Source organism: Chenopodium quinoa, unplaced genomic scaffold (assembly GCF_001683475.1).
Source record: "Chenopodium quinoa cultivar QQ74 unplaced genomic scaffold, ASM168347v1, whole genome shotgun sequence".
Lineage (NCBI taxonomy): Eukaryota > Viridiplantae > Streptophyta > Magnoliopsida > Caryophyllales > Amaranthaceae > Chenopodium > Chenopodium quinoa.
In genome coordinates, this window is record NW_018742770.1 from 3,544,349 (window position 1) to 3,563,198 (window position 18,850).

The 18,850-nt window shown below is 36.2% G+C and overlaps 1 protein-coding gene across 1 annotated transcript; it reads left to right on the top strand.

The window, feature by feature from the left end:
• The first annotated feature begins 3,029 nt into the window (after window positions 1-3,029).
• LOC110724769 lies at window positions 3,030-10,177 on the top strand. Its single transcript, XM_021904224.1, has 7 exons — window positions 3,030-3,671; window positions 6,352-6,494; window positions 6,647-6,918; window positions 7,402-7,556; window positions 7,913-8,175; window positions 8,591-8,653; window positions 9,425-10,177. Exons 1-7 carry the CDS (start codon window positions 3,380-3,382, stop codon window positions 9,674-9,676), a joined length of 1,440 nt encoding a protein of 479 aa, XP_021759916.1. The 5' UTR covers window positions 3,030-3,379; the 3' UTR covers window positions 9,677-10,177.
• Window positions 10,178-18,850: the final 8,673 nt, after the last annotated feature.

The following is an 18,850-nucleotide window of genomic DNA, read 5'->3' on the forward strand; positions in this document are numbered from 1 at the left end:
GGTGTCATGGCCAACTTCCTCATGGTATTGACAAAATTTATTTTTGTTCCTATATTGAACGGAACTTTTCATTGGATTCGGCTTCTCAAGGGACAGCCGGTCCTTTATCTCCATGAGGATGGAGTTGCAGTCCTTGTTAAACTCGTACTTGGGGACGTACGGTTTAAATTCTTTCTTCTTCTTCTGGGACGGCTGGTCAGAGTCACTAACCGCCCAGACTTCTTTTCTCTTCTTGCTCTCTTCTTTCTTTTTTGCCGGCTGAGCAAGCTGGTTGTCTTTCTGCTTGTCAGACTTCTTAGAGTCCGACTGGCTACCAGGCGAGCAGAGGTCGGTAGCTTGAATATAGCTTTCCGCCTCCCTCAGGGCCGCCTGTAGGGTGAAAGCCCCTTTTCTGACTAGGTCGAACTTAAAGGTCGGCCCGTCTCTCAGACCTTTAAAAAAGTCTGTAAAAGCTACCTCATCAGACAGCCCCTGAATCTGAATTCTGATCAAGTTGAACCGCCTGACATATGAGCGCAGCCCTTCTTTCTCTCCCTGCTTAACAGTGCTCAAATCAAGGCTTGTTTTCTTAGCAGGGATGTTCATTGAGAAGTTGGAAGCAAACAGGAAGGCAAGCTTCCTGAAGCTATCTATGGACCCGGCTGGCAGATTGCCAAACCATTGTTGGGAAATGCCCTTCAATGTAGCCGGGAAGCATCGACACCAAGTGGCATCATCCAACCCCTGTAGATACATGAGGTTGGTGTAAGCCATGAGGTGATCTTCCGGATTGGAGGTACCATCATAGGCACCCACCAACACATTCTTAACCTTGGCCGGCTGAGCCACCTCGGTTATCTCCCGAGTGAACGTAGAAGGTTGTTCCCCCAGGCGCAGCAGACGAAGCTGCCAGTCCAATGGCTGGAAATTTGGATATGTCGCCTGACCCCAAAGAAGGCCGGCTGCATGAAGTGAGGAGGATACTGCCCGTAAGCCTGAGTAGGCACATACGGGACAACTCCAATCATATGAGGGCCAGAATGGACGGTATTACCGCCTGTCTGACTCTCATGCAAGGAAGGTGCACTCCCTGCAGAAATGTTGTTGAAGCTGTCTGGAAAGTTTCGACGTTGAAGCCGACTCAGACAGCGATTGATTTCTCTTCCGGTTGATGATCTCCCGGGCATCAATAGTTGATTTTTTGCTTCTCACCGGCTGTTGGGGCCGGCGAGTGTTGTTGGTGTTCCTCCCAGGGAGGAGAATTTTTGACCAATCAATGGTCCCGGCTGCCTTCTCCTTTGGATGGGGAGTGGGCTGCCGGTTTCTGACTGACTTCCCCTTCTCTGGAGGAGTCTTCTTCGCCGACTGGCCTTTACTTGGACCAGCCCGGCTCTTGGTGATCAGTTCTGTAATTTCACCCTTGAAACTTGTCATGAATCTCATGAGTTCGTCTCGAGTGACAGGGGCTGATCCGGCGACCGCTTGGGTTTCCCCTTCTGGCTGCCCAGAGGTTCTACTTGGACCTGCCTGGGAGGCACCCCGCTCCAGAGTGTCTCTGGGCCGGATGCGCTTAGTTCTGAGAGAGCCGTCTCCGGCTGTAAAAGCTTCGACCTGAGGATCTTCATCCTCCTCATGGTCTGTAAAAACTCCTGGGTCTTCACCCAGATGGTTAGGGGGTGGTACAGACTCTTGAACCATCTTCGAGGTACTCTCCCCACAGACGGCGCCAAATGTTTTGGGTGTTTTGGTCCCTCGGGAGAGTTACAACACGAAAACTGATCCGCAGTGAGCTGTACCTGCAAAATAAACGGAGACACCGGTTGGGTGGTGCTCCGCCTCCGACGCACAAGTTAGTAACCTGAAACGTAATAGAGAGAATGAAAATTTAGGTGGGTATCTGCTCGGATTCCAAGCTCAGGTCTTTCTCTGATGTAAGAGAATAAGGGTGTAATAAATGATTCAATTGTGTCCCCCAAAATGGGGGAAATATCTCCCTATTTATAGGGTCGTTGGAAAATGTGCCCCTACCTAGGTCACTTGACCTAGATTCTGGTGGGCTGCGCCGTTTTACAACGCTCCTAGGAGTTTGGGCCTTTTGAAAGCCGTCAATTCAGAAACATATCTGAGGTCGCCAAGTGTCAAGGGGATGTTGAGCCACATGGGCCATCCTGACCTTGACACGTGGCGACCTCTCATTGGTCCACGCGTCTAGGGTAAAAATTCCCTAAACACTTATCTAACGCCCCGGGGCGCTTGTTATCAAGATCGTTTTTTTTAATTAGTTTGCAATGAATAATCAATGGGAAATGAAGAACTTATATTTGCCAATTAGCAAATATTACATATATAGTAACAACTTTAAATGAAGTACTACGTATAATTGAGTATGAAATAGCTTGTGTTTATAATGACAATTGTTGGTTTCATCTTCAAGATTGTATTGAGAACGCATATTCATCAAAACCTTTCTCCTCAAGCCTTGCCTTTCTATTAGTTCATTAGAATTCATAGCAAAAGCTATAATTTTGCTTTTAAAAAGTGTCTACTTACCACAATTAATTAGAATAACTGTTAAAACACCATAAATTTATCGAAAATAAATTAACATCATTAGATCTTTTTGTATTTAGTCGCATCATTAACTATCCATATTTTTATAAAGAGATAAATCAAATTTCTTACTTATCTTACAAAGTGGCTAGCTAAAAGGATTTCTTGATTAGTTAGAACCTCCCTAATAATATACTTTGTAATACGCATTTATTCTCCTTTGTAATATCGATCTAATTCAAAATGTAATCAATTGATGTGCATGGGCATAATAATTTAAAGAATACACCATTAAAATCCAAAATAACCCTATTAAATTAGGTCTGATCTAAATCCAACCCTAACCGATAATCCGAATTAACACCTGACTAATAACTACCAACTTGGATCGAGTTTGGTGATGTCGAGTTAGGTCTATTTCAAAGTTGAGTCATGAATCTCGTGATAAATTATTATATCATTACGAATCAAATTGAATCGACCGAGTCAATTTTTGATACCAATACGGCCCCTACCTCAAAATCCTAATATCAGCCCACCTTCCTCCTCCTTGTCTCGAGGAAATTGTTTCCAACTTCCAATATTCAGGTGTCGGCACTTCGACCATTGCACCACTCCACCATTTTCCACTCTCATTATTTAGATTAACAATAACAACGACAACACTTCCTACTTCCTCACTTTCTCTCTCCTCCCAATTCCCCCAAATTTCATCATCAATCACACCCCACCCTTTCTTCAATCACCATAAACCCTAGAAAATGTCGCAATCCAATCCCATCAATCATTCATCCTCCCACTTCTACTGCTAACAAATTCAACCAGAGAAAATCAACAATTAGCATCCAAAATGGCGAAACCAATTTCATCTTCTTCATCGTTTCATCTGCAATCTCTAAAGAAGAAGACATGGTTGTTAACGATCTTAGCTCTGTTTTCGATTTCTACCCTAATTGTATTGCTTTTTCGAGCTAGTTTTTCTCCTTCTTGTGATGATCGATTGTTGTATGGAGGTAAGGATGAGCAGATCCTTCATTCATCTTCTTCGTCGTCGTCGTCGTCGTTATCGCCGCGTTCGAGTCCGCTTTACTTTATGAAGTCTAAGCTCGTTCTCTTGGTTTCGCATCAACTCTCGCTTTCTGGTATTCTAATTATTCCCTCATTTTATCATTTTTTTAAGTATTTGTTGGAATTTATGATGGATGTTATTGATGAAATAATAAGAAATGAAGATTATTATTCAAAAATAAAATAATGAAGGGTATAATTTAGATTCATTAGTCTTTAATTTATAAAATATTTGATGGATATAATTGCCAAGGAAAAGGAAAGGAAAAAAAAATGCTTCTTTTTATGAGGATTTAAAAACTGTTTGTACAAGTATAAAACATTTTGCTGATTATGGCATAATGTAGCTCTTCTAAATTTGATTTCGTTTGTAGATGTTGTATGACTTTTTGTAAATGAATTGAATTTACGATTGGAAATAAAGAACATGTTTGGGAAGAGTTTTTTTTTGGGGTTGGAAACGGATTCAATTAAACCATTACCGTTACCAAGTGTTTGTTGGCTGGCTTGGGTCATTACATAAGGGTAATGGTTTTCCTCAAACAAAAATAAAGAGAGAGGTTTAAGTGATTTATTTCGATGATTTAACTAAATTAATGAAAAGATGAGTGTTAATTGTTTCCTTTCCTCCCTCGTATTTGTTTCCTTTCCACTTCATTTCCATTATTCACACCAAACACCCTCAAAGTGTGTCTCACTTCAATGAGGTACACGCCTTGTTGGGCTTTCAGTATTTTTACGCGTTAATATGGCTTGTCAAAAAGATTTAGGTGATTATTGCATATTGTGGCTCTGTACTCAGTTCAGCTACAGTTGAATCTGTTGAACCCTTTGATTCCACATCCGAATTTCAATTGATGGATTAAAGTGTTGTCCTTTTTTTTTCTTTGTTATCCTCTATTAAGTAATTAAAATTTAGGGATTTGTTTCCAGTTTAACAGATTATTAGTGTGCTCTTGTCAGATCCTTTATCTTCTTAACTAGGTGTATTAAAGCGGGTCATAAAGAGTGAAGAGAAATAAGATAGAATTGGTTTCGTAAATATTACCATTACAGTGTGGAAAACAATAGTGGAGGGAAAGGGGACAATAGGAAGGAGAGAAAAGAAAAGGGGTGGCAAAGGAGTTGTGGGCTTTTGGTTTAATAAAAGGGAATGAAGATTTTATTTCCATAACAGCATTTTAATGACCAATTACCTTTGGCCTAAAAGAAATACTTTTCTCAGAAAGTTTCTCATACTATAAGCATCTTCTTATTGCTTTAATAGCATTTTCTTACACCCAAACTGGTCCACCCACCTTATTGCACTTCGCCTTTTACGAGCAATTTCCTTGTTTTTCACTTCCCATGTTCTCTCTCTCTCTCTCTCTCTCTCTCTCATCAACTATGGTCGAGCTAATTAGAGCAAGACTTCCCATATAGTGACATAGCCACTGACAAATGAACTAAAACAGGCATGGGAGAGGCGCATCTGCGTGTTAGCTATTGACCATGAGTCCATGAGGCCCCAATATTTGACAAGGAAGGGAAGCAACCCAAAAGAGCTAGGCAAATCAGATATAACTTTTGAAACACTAAAACAAAACTATCATGAATCTTTTTTGTACAACCTTGGTATGATGTCCTGTCAAGGCCACATGCTGTAAGATTAGTCATTACTATTACATGTCTTTAAGGATTACAAAAATGCAAATCATATTTTCCGTTCATTGATTTACATAAATGGAGATGACCTTCAGGTTCATTTGGAAATCGTTCATGCGAAGAGGAGAGAAGTCTATAGAGCTTTGTCTAATGGGCATGTCACTCATGACATATACAGACTATAGTTTTTTATTCTTTTCCTTCAAGCTCTAGTGATTCTCAAAAGATTATTGATGACATTTCTTGACATGAGCAGAAGTTCAGCTTATAGGGTATATGATATATTTCTGTTAAGTAATGGGAAAATTGATAAAATATCCCGTGGGATCGCCTAATGATTGCCACTAGACACCTTGATTTAAATAATTCTTGACCCAATACAATTAATTGTTTTGCAGTTTGAGAGTCCATAAGCCATACATTAGAGATCTATATCTAAGCGTTAGTTCTCACTGGTGATTGGAGCATGAAAATTTACTTGGGCATACTTGAGTTGTCTGATGGCTTCCACTTTCTTTGAAACTAAATCCAATATAGATTTCTCCTCACATAGGTTTTATTCATTCTGAAAGACCTATCTCGGACATTGCTGGAAGTCTAAATAGAATTAGATCTTGAATTTTCCAGCGGCTAAGCTCAAACAGGTGCATGCTAGTACATCTATGCCACCTAGCTTTCCATTTAGTACCTTGGGAATATAATCAACTTTGTAACATCTCGATTAAGAATAATATAGAACGACTGATTGCCTGATCCTCATGTTTTTATAACAATGTTTAGAGTTTTCCTGGCTTCACTTAAAATTTTATTACCTACACTCTAGTATTTATACTGGACAAAGGTACTTATCTATGTGTCTGACTCAGCTATTGTATCCAATTACCATAGCACTTAATATAGACTGTAAAGGTTGCCTTGAATTACCAGCGCTATAGTTTGCCTGCAAGCTATTGAAGTCAATAGAATGAGTTATTTTTATGTTCCTTTGGTATATGGAACAAATTATGCTATCTGAATCTCTAACCTGCCCCTCCTCTAGTCTCCATACGTTTTTTTAATTTCGCTGTTGATTTCAGTCTAAAACTTTCTACTTGACGCATTTGTGTTCAGGTGGACCACTGTTGCTGATGGAGTTGGCATTTCTGTTGAGAGGTGTTGGTGCTGAAGTCGTGTGGATTACTTATCAAAAACCAGCTGAACCAGATGAGGTTGTATACAGTTTGGAAAATAAAATGCTGGACAGAGGAGTACAGGTCAGACATCCTTAGCTCTCCCCTTTTCCTCCCTGACCCGCCCTCAGATATTTACTTCACTGGTGATCTGACTTATCCATGACCTGCTTAATGGAGTGCTTCCGCCTGTACCTATTATTCTTTCTTTTCACTAATTAATTTCTATTATCCAGATTCTCCATGCAAAGGGCCAAAAGACTATTGATACTGCTCTGAAAGCTGATCTAGTTGTATTAAATACTGCTGTTGCTGGGAAATGGCTGGACGCTGTGCTAAAGGATAATGTTTCTCGTGTTCTTCCAAAGATATTGTGGTGGATTCATGAAATGCGAGGACATTATTTCACTTTGGAGTATGTGAAGCATCTACCATTTGTGGCAGCTGCTATGATTGATTCTCACACCACGGCAGAATATTGGAAAAACAGAACTAAAGAACGTTTGGGGTATTGATCTTTTGTCACTTGTTAACTCAACCCTGTCTGCCATAGGAACTTTTTTAAAAAAAAATAAAATTCATTATACTATTTTGTTGGTGATACGCGCAATTCTGGCCCCTTGCATTGTTCTTGTTCTTAATCTATTCTCATGAAGAAATCAGTTCAAATATAAAGAAAAATGGGAAGAATTGTGTTTGACTAGATTCTTCTCTTCACGTTCTTTTGCCTCTTTATGTTGGTTGGTGTTTTCTTAGTAAAGCAGTGGCATTTTCTTGGCAAAACCTTGATCATACGCGACCTGAATGTGGTTGAGTTTTTGTTGACTATCCTTTAAATCCTGACATATTGAGTTTATGTAAAATAGCTTGAACACATTGGAAAATAGTTTCGCAACAAAATTCTTTGCTCTCTTATAATTCTTGATTTGATTTGTTCAAGTTTGATCTGCTTTTAGCTGCACCTAACTGTGAAAATATGTTAACTCTACAGTATAAAGATGCCAGACACATTTGTCGTGCACCTTGGAAACAGCAAGGACCTTATGGAAGTTGCTGAGAATAGTGTGGCCAAGAGAGTTTTACGTGAGCATGTCCGAGCAAACCTTGGAGTACAGAATGAGGATTTGCTCTTTGCTATTATAAATAGTATGTTTCTGCTTTTGAAGCTTAATGTGTGTGTGTGTGTGTGTGTGGTGGACTGGTGGTCCATAATTGTCTCTCCCAAGAAATAAATGAAATAAATATTTAAGCCCAATCACATTCCTTGAAACTGAATCATATTTTTAGACTAGTTTTCCCTTAATTTCATGTTCTTCCGTTATCTATATGAACTAGCTTTATAATAATAACTGTTGTGAATGTAAAAAAATGTGGCAAGGAGCTCTTATGGAGTGCTTAGGTGTTGTCTTGATTTAGGAAATGAGTGTATGCTTCTTTTTGCTCAACGAGACTTTGTTTAAGGTAAATTGGTTTACAATTCATTGACCATTCTGTGCCTGCAGGTGTATCTCGTGGAAAAGGTCAGGATCTATTTCTGCGTGCTTTCCAGGAAAGCCTGCAGATTATTACAGAAAAGAAGTTGCAGGTGCCTCCTCTGCACGCAGTAGTAGTAGGAAGTGATATAAGTGCGCAAACTAAATTTGAAACAGAGCTCCGTAGCTTTGTTGCAGAGAAAAAGATTCAGAATCGTGTTCACTTCATAAATAAGACCCTGACTGTAGCTCCGTATCTTGCCGCAATTGATGTTCTTGTCCAAAACTCACAGGTACTTGCAGCTGACATATCTATCTTCCATCTTGTATTGGAGAAGGGGGGTTTTGCTTAATTTTGTTCTGCAATCAATGTGAAAGAGTTTTTTTTAGTGTATCTGAAGTCAAGGGCCTTTTTTAAAGAAGTTTTGTTTGTTTTGAGTCATAAATACTTCGATCTTCATGTGTCTTTTTTATTAGACTTTCTGTTTGTGGTATTGGATCATTGCCATTGCATAGCAGTTGTAACACTAGTCTTATCCATGCCTTTTGCTCGGTGGAATTATGGCTGGGTACTATTGCTTTTTTTACTCACTTTCCATTAGCCATTCAAGTTCATTGAATTGTCTGTGATCGTCTCACTGTAACTTGTTTAACGTACACTTGAAACTTGGGTTGAGCTTAACATATAAGTTTTATGATTGTGTATAGGCTCGTGGAGAATGTTTTGGGAGGATAACCATTGAGGCTATGGCCTTCCAGCTTCCTGTTCTGGTAAGCATGTTCTCTTCACCTGTCTATTTTTTTTCTTAAAGTAATGTAAAATTTTGGGCAGAATGAAAGTATTAAACGGTACCACTACTATTATATGATACAGAATATGATACTTCCTGTAAACTTCTAATTATCATGCCTTGTTATAAATGAAGATGATCTTCAATTTAAGGTCAAGGGGTACAGGATGGTGTGGTGATGGATTTAGTTAACATGATGTATTGGTGTAATCGTGTAACTGTCAAAATGTGTCTGTCAACATGACATCATCATTGCCTAGCAAACTAAGACGCAGCTACATTTTGCATTTCTTTGTCAGTCATATTGCTAACGGAGTGTCCTGAAATGCTATAGTTCAAGAATTTGCCATTTCCTGTTAATGGCTCTTTGCTACCTTCATGATCTTGTAGAGTTGTAGCAAATAGCTACTCTGTAAGGGTCCTCTGTCTTTAAGAGTACAAGATTTTTGTGGACTCCCACTTTGCATCTATGGCTCAAAGCTATCAGTAATTGCGTAATGGTAGAATATCAAGCACTCCATAACTGCTCTGTTGATATCTGACTTGGACTTCTCTTGTTGCAAATTTATGTGCAATGATAATACTTACTATTATAGCATCTTAAAGTTGCCTTCCAGATTAAATCAATTTGTGTAAAATGTTTCAAATGCTTAAACCTTTTTTATTACTGAGTAGCAACTTAATACTATGTATATTGCTAGCATCTTGGATTTAAATCTGTTTGGTTGACATCAAATCAAATGTTCACCAGGGAACAGCTGCTGGAGGCACCATGGAAATAGTTGTGAATGAGACAACGGGTTTGTTGCATCCTGCCGGGAAAGAAGGTGTCACCCCTCTGGCGAGGAACATTGTGAAATTAGCAACACATGTTGAGAGGAGGCTGACCATGGGATGGAAAGGCTATGTAAGGGTGAAAGAGAGGTTTCTTGAGCACCATATGGCAGATCGAATAGCACATGTCCTAAAAGAAGTATTAAGGAAAGCCAAGAACAGCGCTTGATTTGCCAACCTCGACTGACATATGGTCCCTATTCGACGGCCATTTTTGTGTTCAAAGGAGGACCAAACCTCCTCGAAAAGTTTGTACAATTCTTAGGCGGAAAAGCTATTTTAACACATAGGGGAGAGTAGAAGCGGATTTTACAAATCACAGGTGTATGTATATGTTGAATCCTTGCAGTGAAATTAGTCATTCTTGTTGCAAAAATGTTTGTAGCATCTTCTTCAGAAATTTCAAATATATTAAAAAATGTGTGTGTGTGCGTGTGTGTATTTTTTTTTTTTTTTTTCCTCTTTTACTTTTTTTAATACATTTGTGAGATTTACTAAACTTTTTTAAGGAAAGAGTAGAATTTTTCTAATTTTTTCAAGAATGTTACTACTCTTCTCCTATACCATTATTAGGAAGTAGGAACTTTATTTTGGTGAATTTGTAAGAGCAATTCCAATTGTAAGCTAATTGTTAAATTAGCTAGTTATGCCATATATGATTTTAAGCTAACTTTCGTTATAGCTATTTTGTGCCCCAATGGTTAGCTACTAGCTTCCTAATTAAATAAGCTTGACCTTTTCAATTAATCATATAAATTTAATTACTTTAATATATTAATCTATGAAAAATTTGGAAACTTTTTTCTCCCTAGCACGTCCAAGCTAATTTGCTCCAAACTAATTTGCTTGGCTAAGCTTATTGTATTTTTTAGCTCCAATAGTTAAGCTTTACTTTTGAAAATTGTACTGTAGTTGCTCTAAGTCAACAAATTGATATGGAACAGTTAGTACTCCATTGTTTATAATTTAATGAGTAATTAAAACTATAAAAGTTCGAACCAACAATTTTGTCTTGAGTATATATTACTAAATGTAGCAATTGCAACTAACTTGGGTCAAATACCGGTATTATAAATTAAAATGGATCTTGCTAACTCCTTGGACGACGTTAGATAGCATTTAAAACATTTTATAAAATTGAGAATGCAGGTTAAAATTGTGTGTCGATTAGTGTAGTTGATATTCATTAAATTTTATGTTTAATTTTTACTCCGTAATATATTATGACAAAAACACGCGCAAATCGGTGTAATTAGTGTGTTTTTGTCATGATTTTCTAAATTTAAACAATTTTCAAGAGTAAATTAAATGCTTATATGTAGCCCTTAGGGCTATATATAGCATTTTCCATTATTGGTTTTTATGAATATTTTTTTAATAAATATGTTCTTTTTTATTTTTATTTAATTTAACTACGGAGGATTTTTTAGCTTCTACATTATCAATGTCCGTACATAATTTCCTCAAAAAATGTCCGTACATAATCATGAGCAAACACTAGTATCATACTGTAATTAATTAAATTAAGTGATATAAATGCCTATAACTACTTTTGTATCACAATTTGATAGTCTTGTACGATGTTTCATTTATGGTAATTACTATAGGAGTATGTAATAAATACTTCTCCGGAAACAACACTGAGACTTTTTGATACACTATCTAAATATGAAAAAAAACTAAACGGTAACTAAAAGTAGAAATATAATTAAAATAAACATTAACAACAATTTTTGGTACAGTAGGCCACATCATGTGGCAGGGGTTACCCGAGCTCAGACCTGGGCACCGTGCCGGGCCGTGCCGCCGCGGGCCGTGCCTGGCGGGCCACGGGCTGGTTCGTGCCGTGCCGGTCGTGCCGGCGGGCCCAGGATTTCGTGCCGTGCCGTGCCGGCCATTTTCACAGGCCAGCCCACGGCACGGCACGGCCCTCGTGCCTGGCGGGCTCGTGCCGTGCCGGCCACGTGCCGGCCTGCGGGCTCGTGCAGTTTTCAAATAATTTTATTTATTTTATATATATATATATATATATATATATATATATATGACAACATTATAAATTAATAAGTTTATAATGTATATAAGTTATAAAATTATAATTATAAGTTTTATAAGGTTATAACTTATAAGTTTATAACTTATAAGTTATAAGTTATTAAGTTATGAATTTTATAATTATAAGTTGAATATTTATGTTTTATAATTTGTATATTCAATATTTATATTTATATATTTACTTTATACTATTACTTTAAAATTTAATGTTTATGATTTATTAGTAATTGGTATAATTTTATTTTTTTTTAATATGAATTTACAAATTGTAACAAAACGGGGAAAAAAGGCAAATTGGACTTTGGATGTGAATAATGCGTACTTTATATTATTATTACTTGAGTTGAGAAAATTGTACAATGATAACAATGATAAAAATCATACAATGATGGTATTAAACAAAAATTGGAAAATGATAAAATTGATATTTTTAAAATCGTACAATATACAATAATTGTCTATTCTTCTTCTCCTTCTTCTTGCTCGTCTTCGTCTTCGCCTTCGCCTTCAAGGTCATCGGCTAGTTGCATAGATTGGGAACTAGCCGAACCCGAACCGGAAGCAGAGGTTCCTTCTTCGTTGTCGTTGTGGTCGTAAGAACGGTCTTGTGAGCGATTTTCCGCATCCAACCAATCTTTGAAACACACGCACATTTCTAGTGTTTCGGGTTTTAGACTTGTTCTTCTATCGTCTAAAACCCTTTCGGATGCGCTGAAAGCTCGTTCGGAGGCGACGGAGGAAACTTGGATAGCAAGAATGTCTCCTGCCATTGCCGCCAAAGTTGGATGCTTCGAGCTTTGTTGTTTCCACCATGCAAGGAGGTCGAGGCTGTTTATCTCATCGTCGTCCATGCCTTTGGTGAAGTCGTAACTCAGGTACATCTGCAACTCCGAGACGTCGCTTTGCGTTCTCCTGATTGATGAATCACCTGAAAACCTTGAAATCAAGTTAGTAGCTTGTGAAAATAAATGTTTGGCCTTCTTACTTACGTTTTTGGATGGTTGGGAAGGCCCTGAGCGAGGAACGTTGCCATATTTGGCTTCATAGACTCTATATAAAGCAAAAAACTGATCCTTCACATTAGTCTTATAGTTTTCTACATCATCGTCAAGAAACATGCATTGAAAGTAAATGTCAACTAACATAAATGTGTTTTCATACTTTTGCCTAGGATCTAATATGGAAGCAAAAATATAAATCAAAGGAATCTCACTATAATATTTACGCCACTTTTTTTCCATTGCTGGAAGATACTGATCATAATCACTTTGATGGCGATGATCAGCGAAAAGTTGGGCAAGTAAGCATGCATTAGAAAGAAAGTTTTGAGCACAAGGATTGTAAACAGTAGAAAAACAATACGTAATGTTATATAATAACTGTAAAAATTGCATATATCTTTCACAGTTATTCCAATCATCATCATACAAAGCATTTTGTGGAAATTTTTGGTTGTAAAATAATGTTAACGGGCCCTTGTACTCAATTGCCTTTGTTAACATGTCATAGGTGGAATTCCACCTAGTTGGGCAATCGGTTCTAATTTTTATTACCCTTATCTTTTGTTGTTTTAGAAAACTCTTCCATTCTTGGCATCTCATGTTAGAGCTATTAATAGACATAATAGCATCTCTGATTTTGCTGTAGTATGGGCCAATTGCCCGAACTCCATCCTGTACACATAAGTTAAGTACATGGCAAACACATCTAATAGTACATCGGTTAAGTTTTGTTTGATAAGATTAGCTGTGTATGTCATAGAGGTTGCATTATCAAAAGTCATAGACATCATTTTATCTCGAAGGTTGTATTCGTCTATTGCTTGCATTAAATGGTGAGCAATGTTAATGCCGGTGTGTGGGTATTCCAGCATTTTGAAATGTATTATTCTTTTTTGTAACATCCATTGATCATCTACCCAATGACAAGTCACACATAAATAGTGATATTTATAACCACTATCCCAAGAATCGGCTGTTAAAGATACTCTACAGTTAAGGTTACTCAATTCGGCTTGTAACCGGACTTTGTACTCTAGGAAATTTTTCATTGCGGCGGAACGAACGGTTTTCCTAGAGATTCTTTTATGTTGGGGTTGTAGTGCTTTGTTAATGTAGGTGTTGAATGCGTCACTTTCCGAGAAAAGAAAAGGTTGTTCGGCGTGTACTATCATTTTTCCTAGTTCATCCCTATCCCTCTCATAGTTGTATGTAAAGCCGTATGGATGGAATTGGGAAATTTTGGGCTGGGTTGGATCACTAGCTGGTTTTGCACAAGCTTTCATGTGTCTAGATAAGTGTCCCGTCCCGTTTTTGGTAACTGTCGTGAATACACTATTACATGTTTTACATTTTGCCCATTGTTCACCATCTTTACTTAGGGCAAAATAACGCCATACCTCACTCCTTCGGTTTTTCAAAAGTAGCATCTCAGTTTCGATTAACCATTCATGATGTGTGTGATGGTTAGTAGTGGGTTTAGTGGGAGTGGCAGTAGAAGGGGTAGAACCGGAGGGAATTCGGGTACTTTCATGGCTACCTTGGCTAGAACAATAGTTTTGTTGATCACCGATATAATTAGGTGGAAATTGGTATGGTGGTAGTGGAAATTGGTTTACTGGTGGTGCTGGAAATCCCGACGTATTATATGACTCATAGCCCGGGGGGAAGTAAATGGGGTCATTGGTTTGACTCGTAATTTGGGGGCTCGTTGTATTTGGTGGTTCCCTAGAACTACTACTACGGATAAGTCGGCCTTTCCCCCTAGACCTAGATGATGGGTTGTTCGATGCCATAATTAACAATTAATTTTTTAATAAAAAGTGGTTAACTATAATAATAATAATTAATAACAACAATTTTAACAATAAAAATATCAATAATAATAATTAATAACAACAACTATAACAATAACAATAACAACAAAAATAAATAATAACAACAACAATTGTAACAATAATAATAATTAATGACAACAATTATAACAACAACAATAACAATTAACAACAATAATAATTAAACAAGATTATTCTAATAATAACAATAAAACAATAATAAATTTAAGATTAGTTTATATCTTACAACCGTGCTTCAACGCTCCACTAATTACGATTACGAACTTTTTAATTTTTTTCCGATATTAGGAAAATAATTAGAGAATTTAAGAGAATAATTAGAGAATTTAAGAAAATAAGGATTATTAGAGATTTAGAGAATATAAGAGATAAGAAGAAGAGATTGTGATTTTGTGATTTGGGAATGAAATGGAGGTGAGTATTTATAGAAATTTTGGGGAGCAAATTGGCAAAAAACTAGTCGTTTTTTAGCCGTTTTTTTGGCTTATTAAGGAGCGAATAAACGGTAACATTACCGTTGGCCCGCGGGCCGTTCCGGGCCGTGCCTACGGGCCGGCACGACGGGCCATGGCCGTGCTCGTGCCGGGCCGTGCCTGGGAATTCTCAACCCTGTCCGTGGCACGGCCCGTGGCACGGGAGTTGAACTTCGTGTCGTGCCGTGCTTGAATTCGGGCCGTGCCGGGCTGCGCCGAACGGCGGGCCGTGCCGGGCGGCACGCGGGCCAACCCGGCCCGTGCCCAGGTTTACCCGAGCTATTCAGTTAGGGATTACTTAAGTTACATATTTGGTCATGGTTTATTTGAGGGGTTCGGACATGGGTTCATTTGACCAAGGGTTGCTTGAGGGGTTAATCGGTCAGAGGATACTCGAGGGTTTACTCGGTTAGGGGTAACTCAGTTACAGTTACTCAGTTAAGGATTATCTAAGGAGTTCGGTCAAGGTTACTTGACTAATTCGTTCAGAGATCACTTAAAGAGTTCGGTCAGGATTACTCGGCCAGGGGTTACTTAAGGGTTCCGTAAGGGGTTACTTGAGGGGTTACTCAGTTAGAGGTTACTAGAGGGGGAGGTCATGAATTACTCTAGGTCGGGTTACTCGATTAGGGGTTATTTGAGGGGTTACTTGGTCAGGAGTAACTAAAGTAACCCATGACCGAGTAATTTGAGTAACCCTGACAACTTGAGTAACCCCTAATCGAGAAACTCGAGGAACCCCTGACTGAATAACTCCTGTCGCACGGTATAATAGGCCGCATACAAAAAGTTGTAAAACATTAATTACACCAATTGACGCTTGATTTCATCATGCATCCAAAATTTTAACACTATTTTAGAAAAAATTTAAGTGCTTATCTAACATTCAGGGAACGTACTTTAGCAAAATACTTTACATATATTTGGCTATAATTTAGTTTGCTTTAACTTTCTTATTTAGGCTTATTTAATAGAACAATATTTAAATAAGAAAAAATCAGTTCAAGTAATTTGAGATTATTAAAACATAATAAGATACAACAAACTAATCAGATAAATAACCGACAAAGTAACCAAACCAAACAAAGCCTAAGTAATGTTTTTACACAAGATATTGGGAAATTACTTCCTTTGTAAAGCAATTTTCTCATTTTTTGATTGTCAATGTGTAATTTTTATTTTCAATTAAATAAAAACTTCCTCCATTTGTCAATAATTGTAGTAGTTACTAGTTAGTAATGCGTAACATCAATCATCATTATTTTTAATGCTGAATTAATTTGGTCAATATATGAAATGTGATATTTTAATTAATATTTATTTTCAGTTAAACATAAGAACTTCCTCTGTTGATGATTGTTAGTTAGTAATGCATAACCATCCATCATCTTTATTTTCAATGCTGAATCTTCAGCGTGTTTGAATATTAAAAAATATAGTGTAGTTGAACTCCTCACGAGTACGTTATTTAAATGTTAAATAAGCTTATGCCACGCTGTGACTTTGCCCACACCCATTTACGAGAGTCCATTTTTATAAATTTAAGGAGGTTTAACCTTAAATTTATAATGTAATAAGAGGTGTATTAACTGTAATTCCTTAACCTGACAAAGTGAACGTAACTTTTTATTTTCTTTAATATGGGATACACATTCAATTTTATCAGTACATATCAATTTTAAGTACATTTATTATAGAATAACAATTTCACTCACATATAGAGGCGGGAGCCAAGGGGGGCTGGGGGAGGCCCGGTCCCTGTGGCCGAGCTCGATCGGTAATCTTCATATTCTGCATTTGGCCCCTATAAAACTTTGAATATAAACTTATCTTGGATATAAACTTTGAATATAGCTATATAACACATTGTTGCATTGGCAATCTTCATACTTAACATACATGAGTGATAAAGCATCTTACTTAACGGTTCCTTGATTCCTCATGGCACATACATTTTCATTTTTATTGGCAGATTGATGGGCTTCACGCTAAACCCAAACTCTAAATGCTTTGATGATTATTTTTTTTTAATTATTATTTATTTTGGTAGATTGTATGATGAAATATAATTCTACTAGATTCTTTTATAAAAGGTTTAATAGTAAAATTTTGATTAACAAACATAAAGGAAGGAGTGGAAGTACTACTCCTTCCGTTTTATAATAATCGCAATAGTAGAAAGACACAAAATTTTAGGAAAATAATAGGATGGGACCAAAGAGGGAATTTTATACATTAATATAAAGTATAGTTATACAAAAATTATATATATATATATATATATATATATATATATATATATATATAAATTAAATAATAAAATTAATAATGATTTTTTTTACCAAGTAAGGGAGTGTTGCAAAACTTTTAGCCAGGTGACGAGACAACGACATTTGGCGTTTCAATTTTTCGCCAAATGTCGTGCCACGCGGGATAGAGTTATATAGAATTAAATTGGTAGGATAAAAAAGTTAATTTAGAATTCTATTTTTTATTAAATTTGGATAGAATTTTAAGATAAATTTTTTAATTTACAGTTTTATCTTCGATAAAGTAATAATATTTCATATGTAAAAATTGAATTATAATTTTATTCAAAAAATAATTAGATTTTAACTCTCATAAATTATGATATAAATTTATTTTTTGTATCATAATAATTTTTTGGAGCAAGGAATTAGTTCAAAATGTACCACATCCATCATTTATTATATATTCTAATCAATTAAAATAATATACTTCACAATCGAATGTAATTTTATTACTGTGTAGATCTGCCAATTGGGTCGGGTCATGAGTCATTTCGAACATGGTCATTATTTCAAGTTACGAGTCAAAAAATGTTTTTCACCAATATTATTATTATTAGTCCTACTACATTAAACATCAATTCCTAAGTAATTTTGTATTAATGATATGTTTTAAAATTTGACATATAGATTAAAAATTTATCTTAAAATTCAATAAACAACCCGGGCATCGCACGGGCACAAAACTAGTAATAGAATAAAAGGGTTCGATAATCATTACAAAACAGAGGAAGTAATATTTAATTGTATACTAGTGAATAGCCCCGAGCGTTTGAAATTTTTTCCCTACAGGCAGATGCACGATGCTTCGTGCATCCAGTTTTGTTTTTTTTTTTTTAAAAAAAAAGCGGAATAAACATATAATTGTTCAGTAAAGAACATTTAGTTGTTTTGTAAAGAACATATATTTATCTTTTAAAGAACATCACATATAATTGTTTTGTAATGAATATATAGTTGTTTTGTAAAGAACATATAGCTTTATGCTCTTTATATATGTCTAAAGAACATCTGTAATATTAATAAAGAACATGATAATATAATGTAATGAATATTATTTTTATTCAACCACCATAATCTAAAAACAAAATTTAAAGAACTTTTCAAAATAAATAATTAATTAATTTTATGTCACAAATAAAAATACATTATACTGACAATCAAAGAACATGAATATAAAGAACATTATTAAATAGCACGCATGTTCTTTTCACTCAAGGTATATGTTCATTATATTTTAATAGTAGGTTCTTTTCACTTAAGGTATATGTTCATTGTATTTTAATAGTATGTTCTTTTCATTGTAACTATATAGATATGTTCATTATGTTTCTATAATATGTTCATCCGCTTTATAAAATATGAAAAAGAACATTTTACTATATTTTAATGTACATTGTATTATTTAGATCTACAACTTTTTTTGAATTTGCTAATTTGTTTGCTTTCTTTTTTCAAAATGTAATAATTGGTCGGTTTTGTTCGAGAACTTCATATAGTTTCTCATTGCAACACCAAAACCGCATAAATAAAAAATTTGTACACCAAGAGCTTGCAAAAAAAACTAGCAATCGAACTCAAATAATTGAACAACTATGCATGTCGAAATTGTACTTACCTTTTGTTTTCGTCAGCCATCTTGAACTGCACCA

Excerpts from the sequence above, each read along its gene's own strand:
- LOC110724769 (XM_021904224.1), top strand. The coding sequence starts at position 3,380 with ATGGCGAAACCAATTTCATCTTCTTCATCGTTTCATCTGCAATCTCTA. Across the intron at positions 6,919-7,401 it reads AGAACTAAAGAACGTTTGGG|TATAAAGATGCCAGACACAT; the intron begins GTATTGATCTTT and ends TTAACTCTACAG. Across the intron at positions 7,557-7,912 it reads GCTCTTTGCTATTATAAATA|GTGTATCTCGTGGAAAAGGT; the intron begins GTATGTTTCTGC and ends CTGTGCCTGCAG.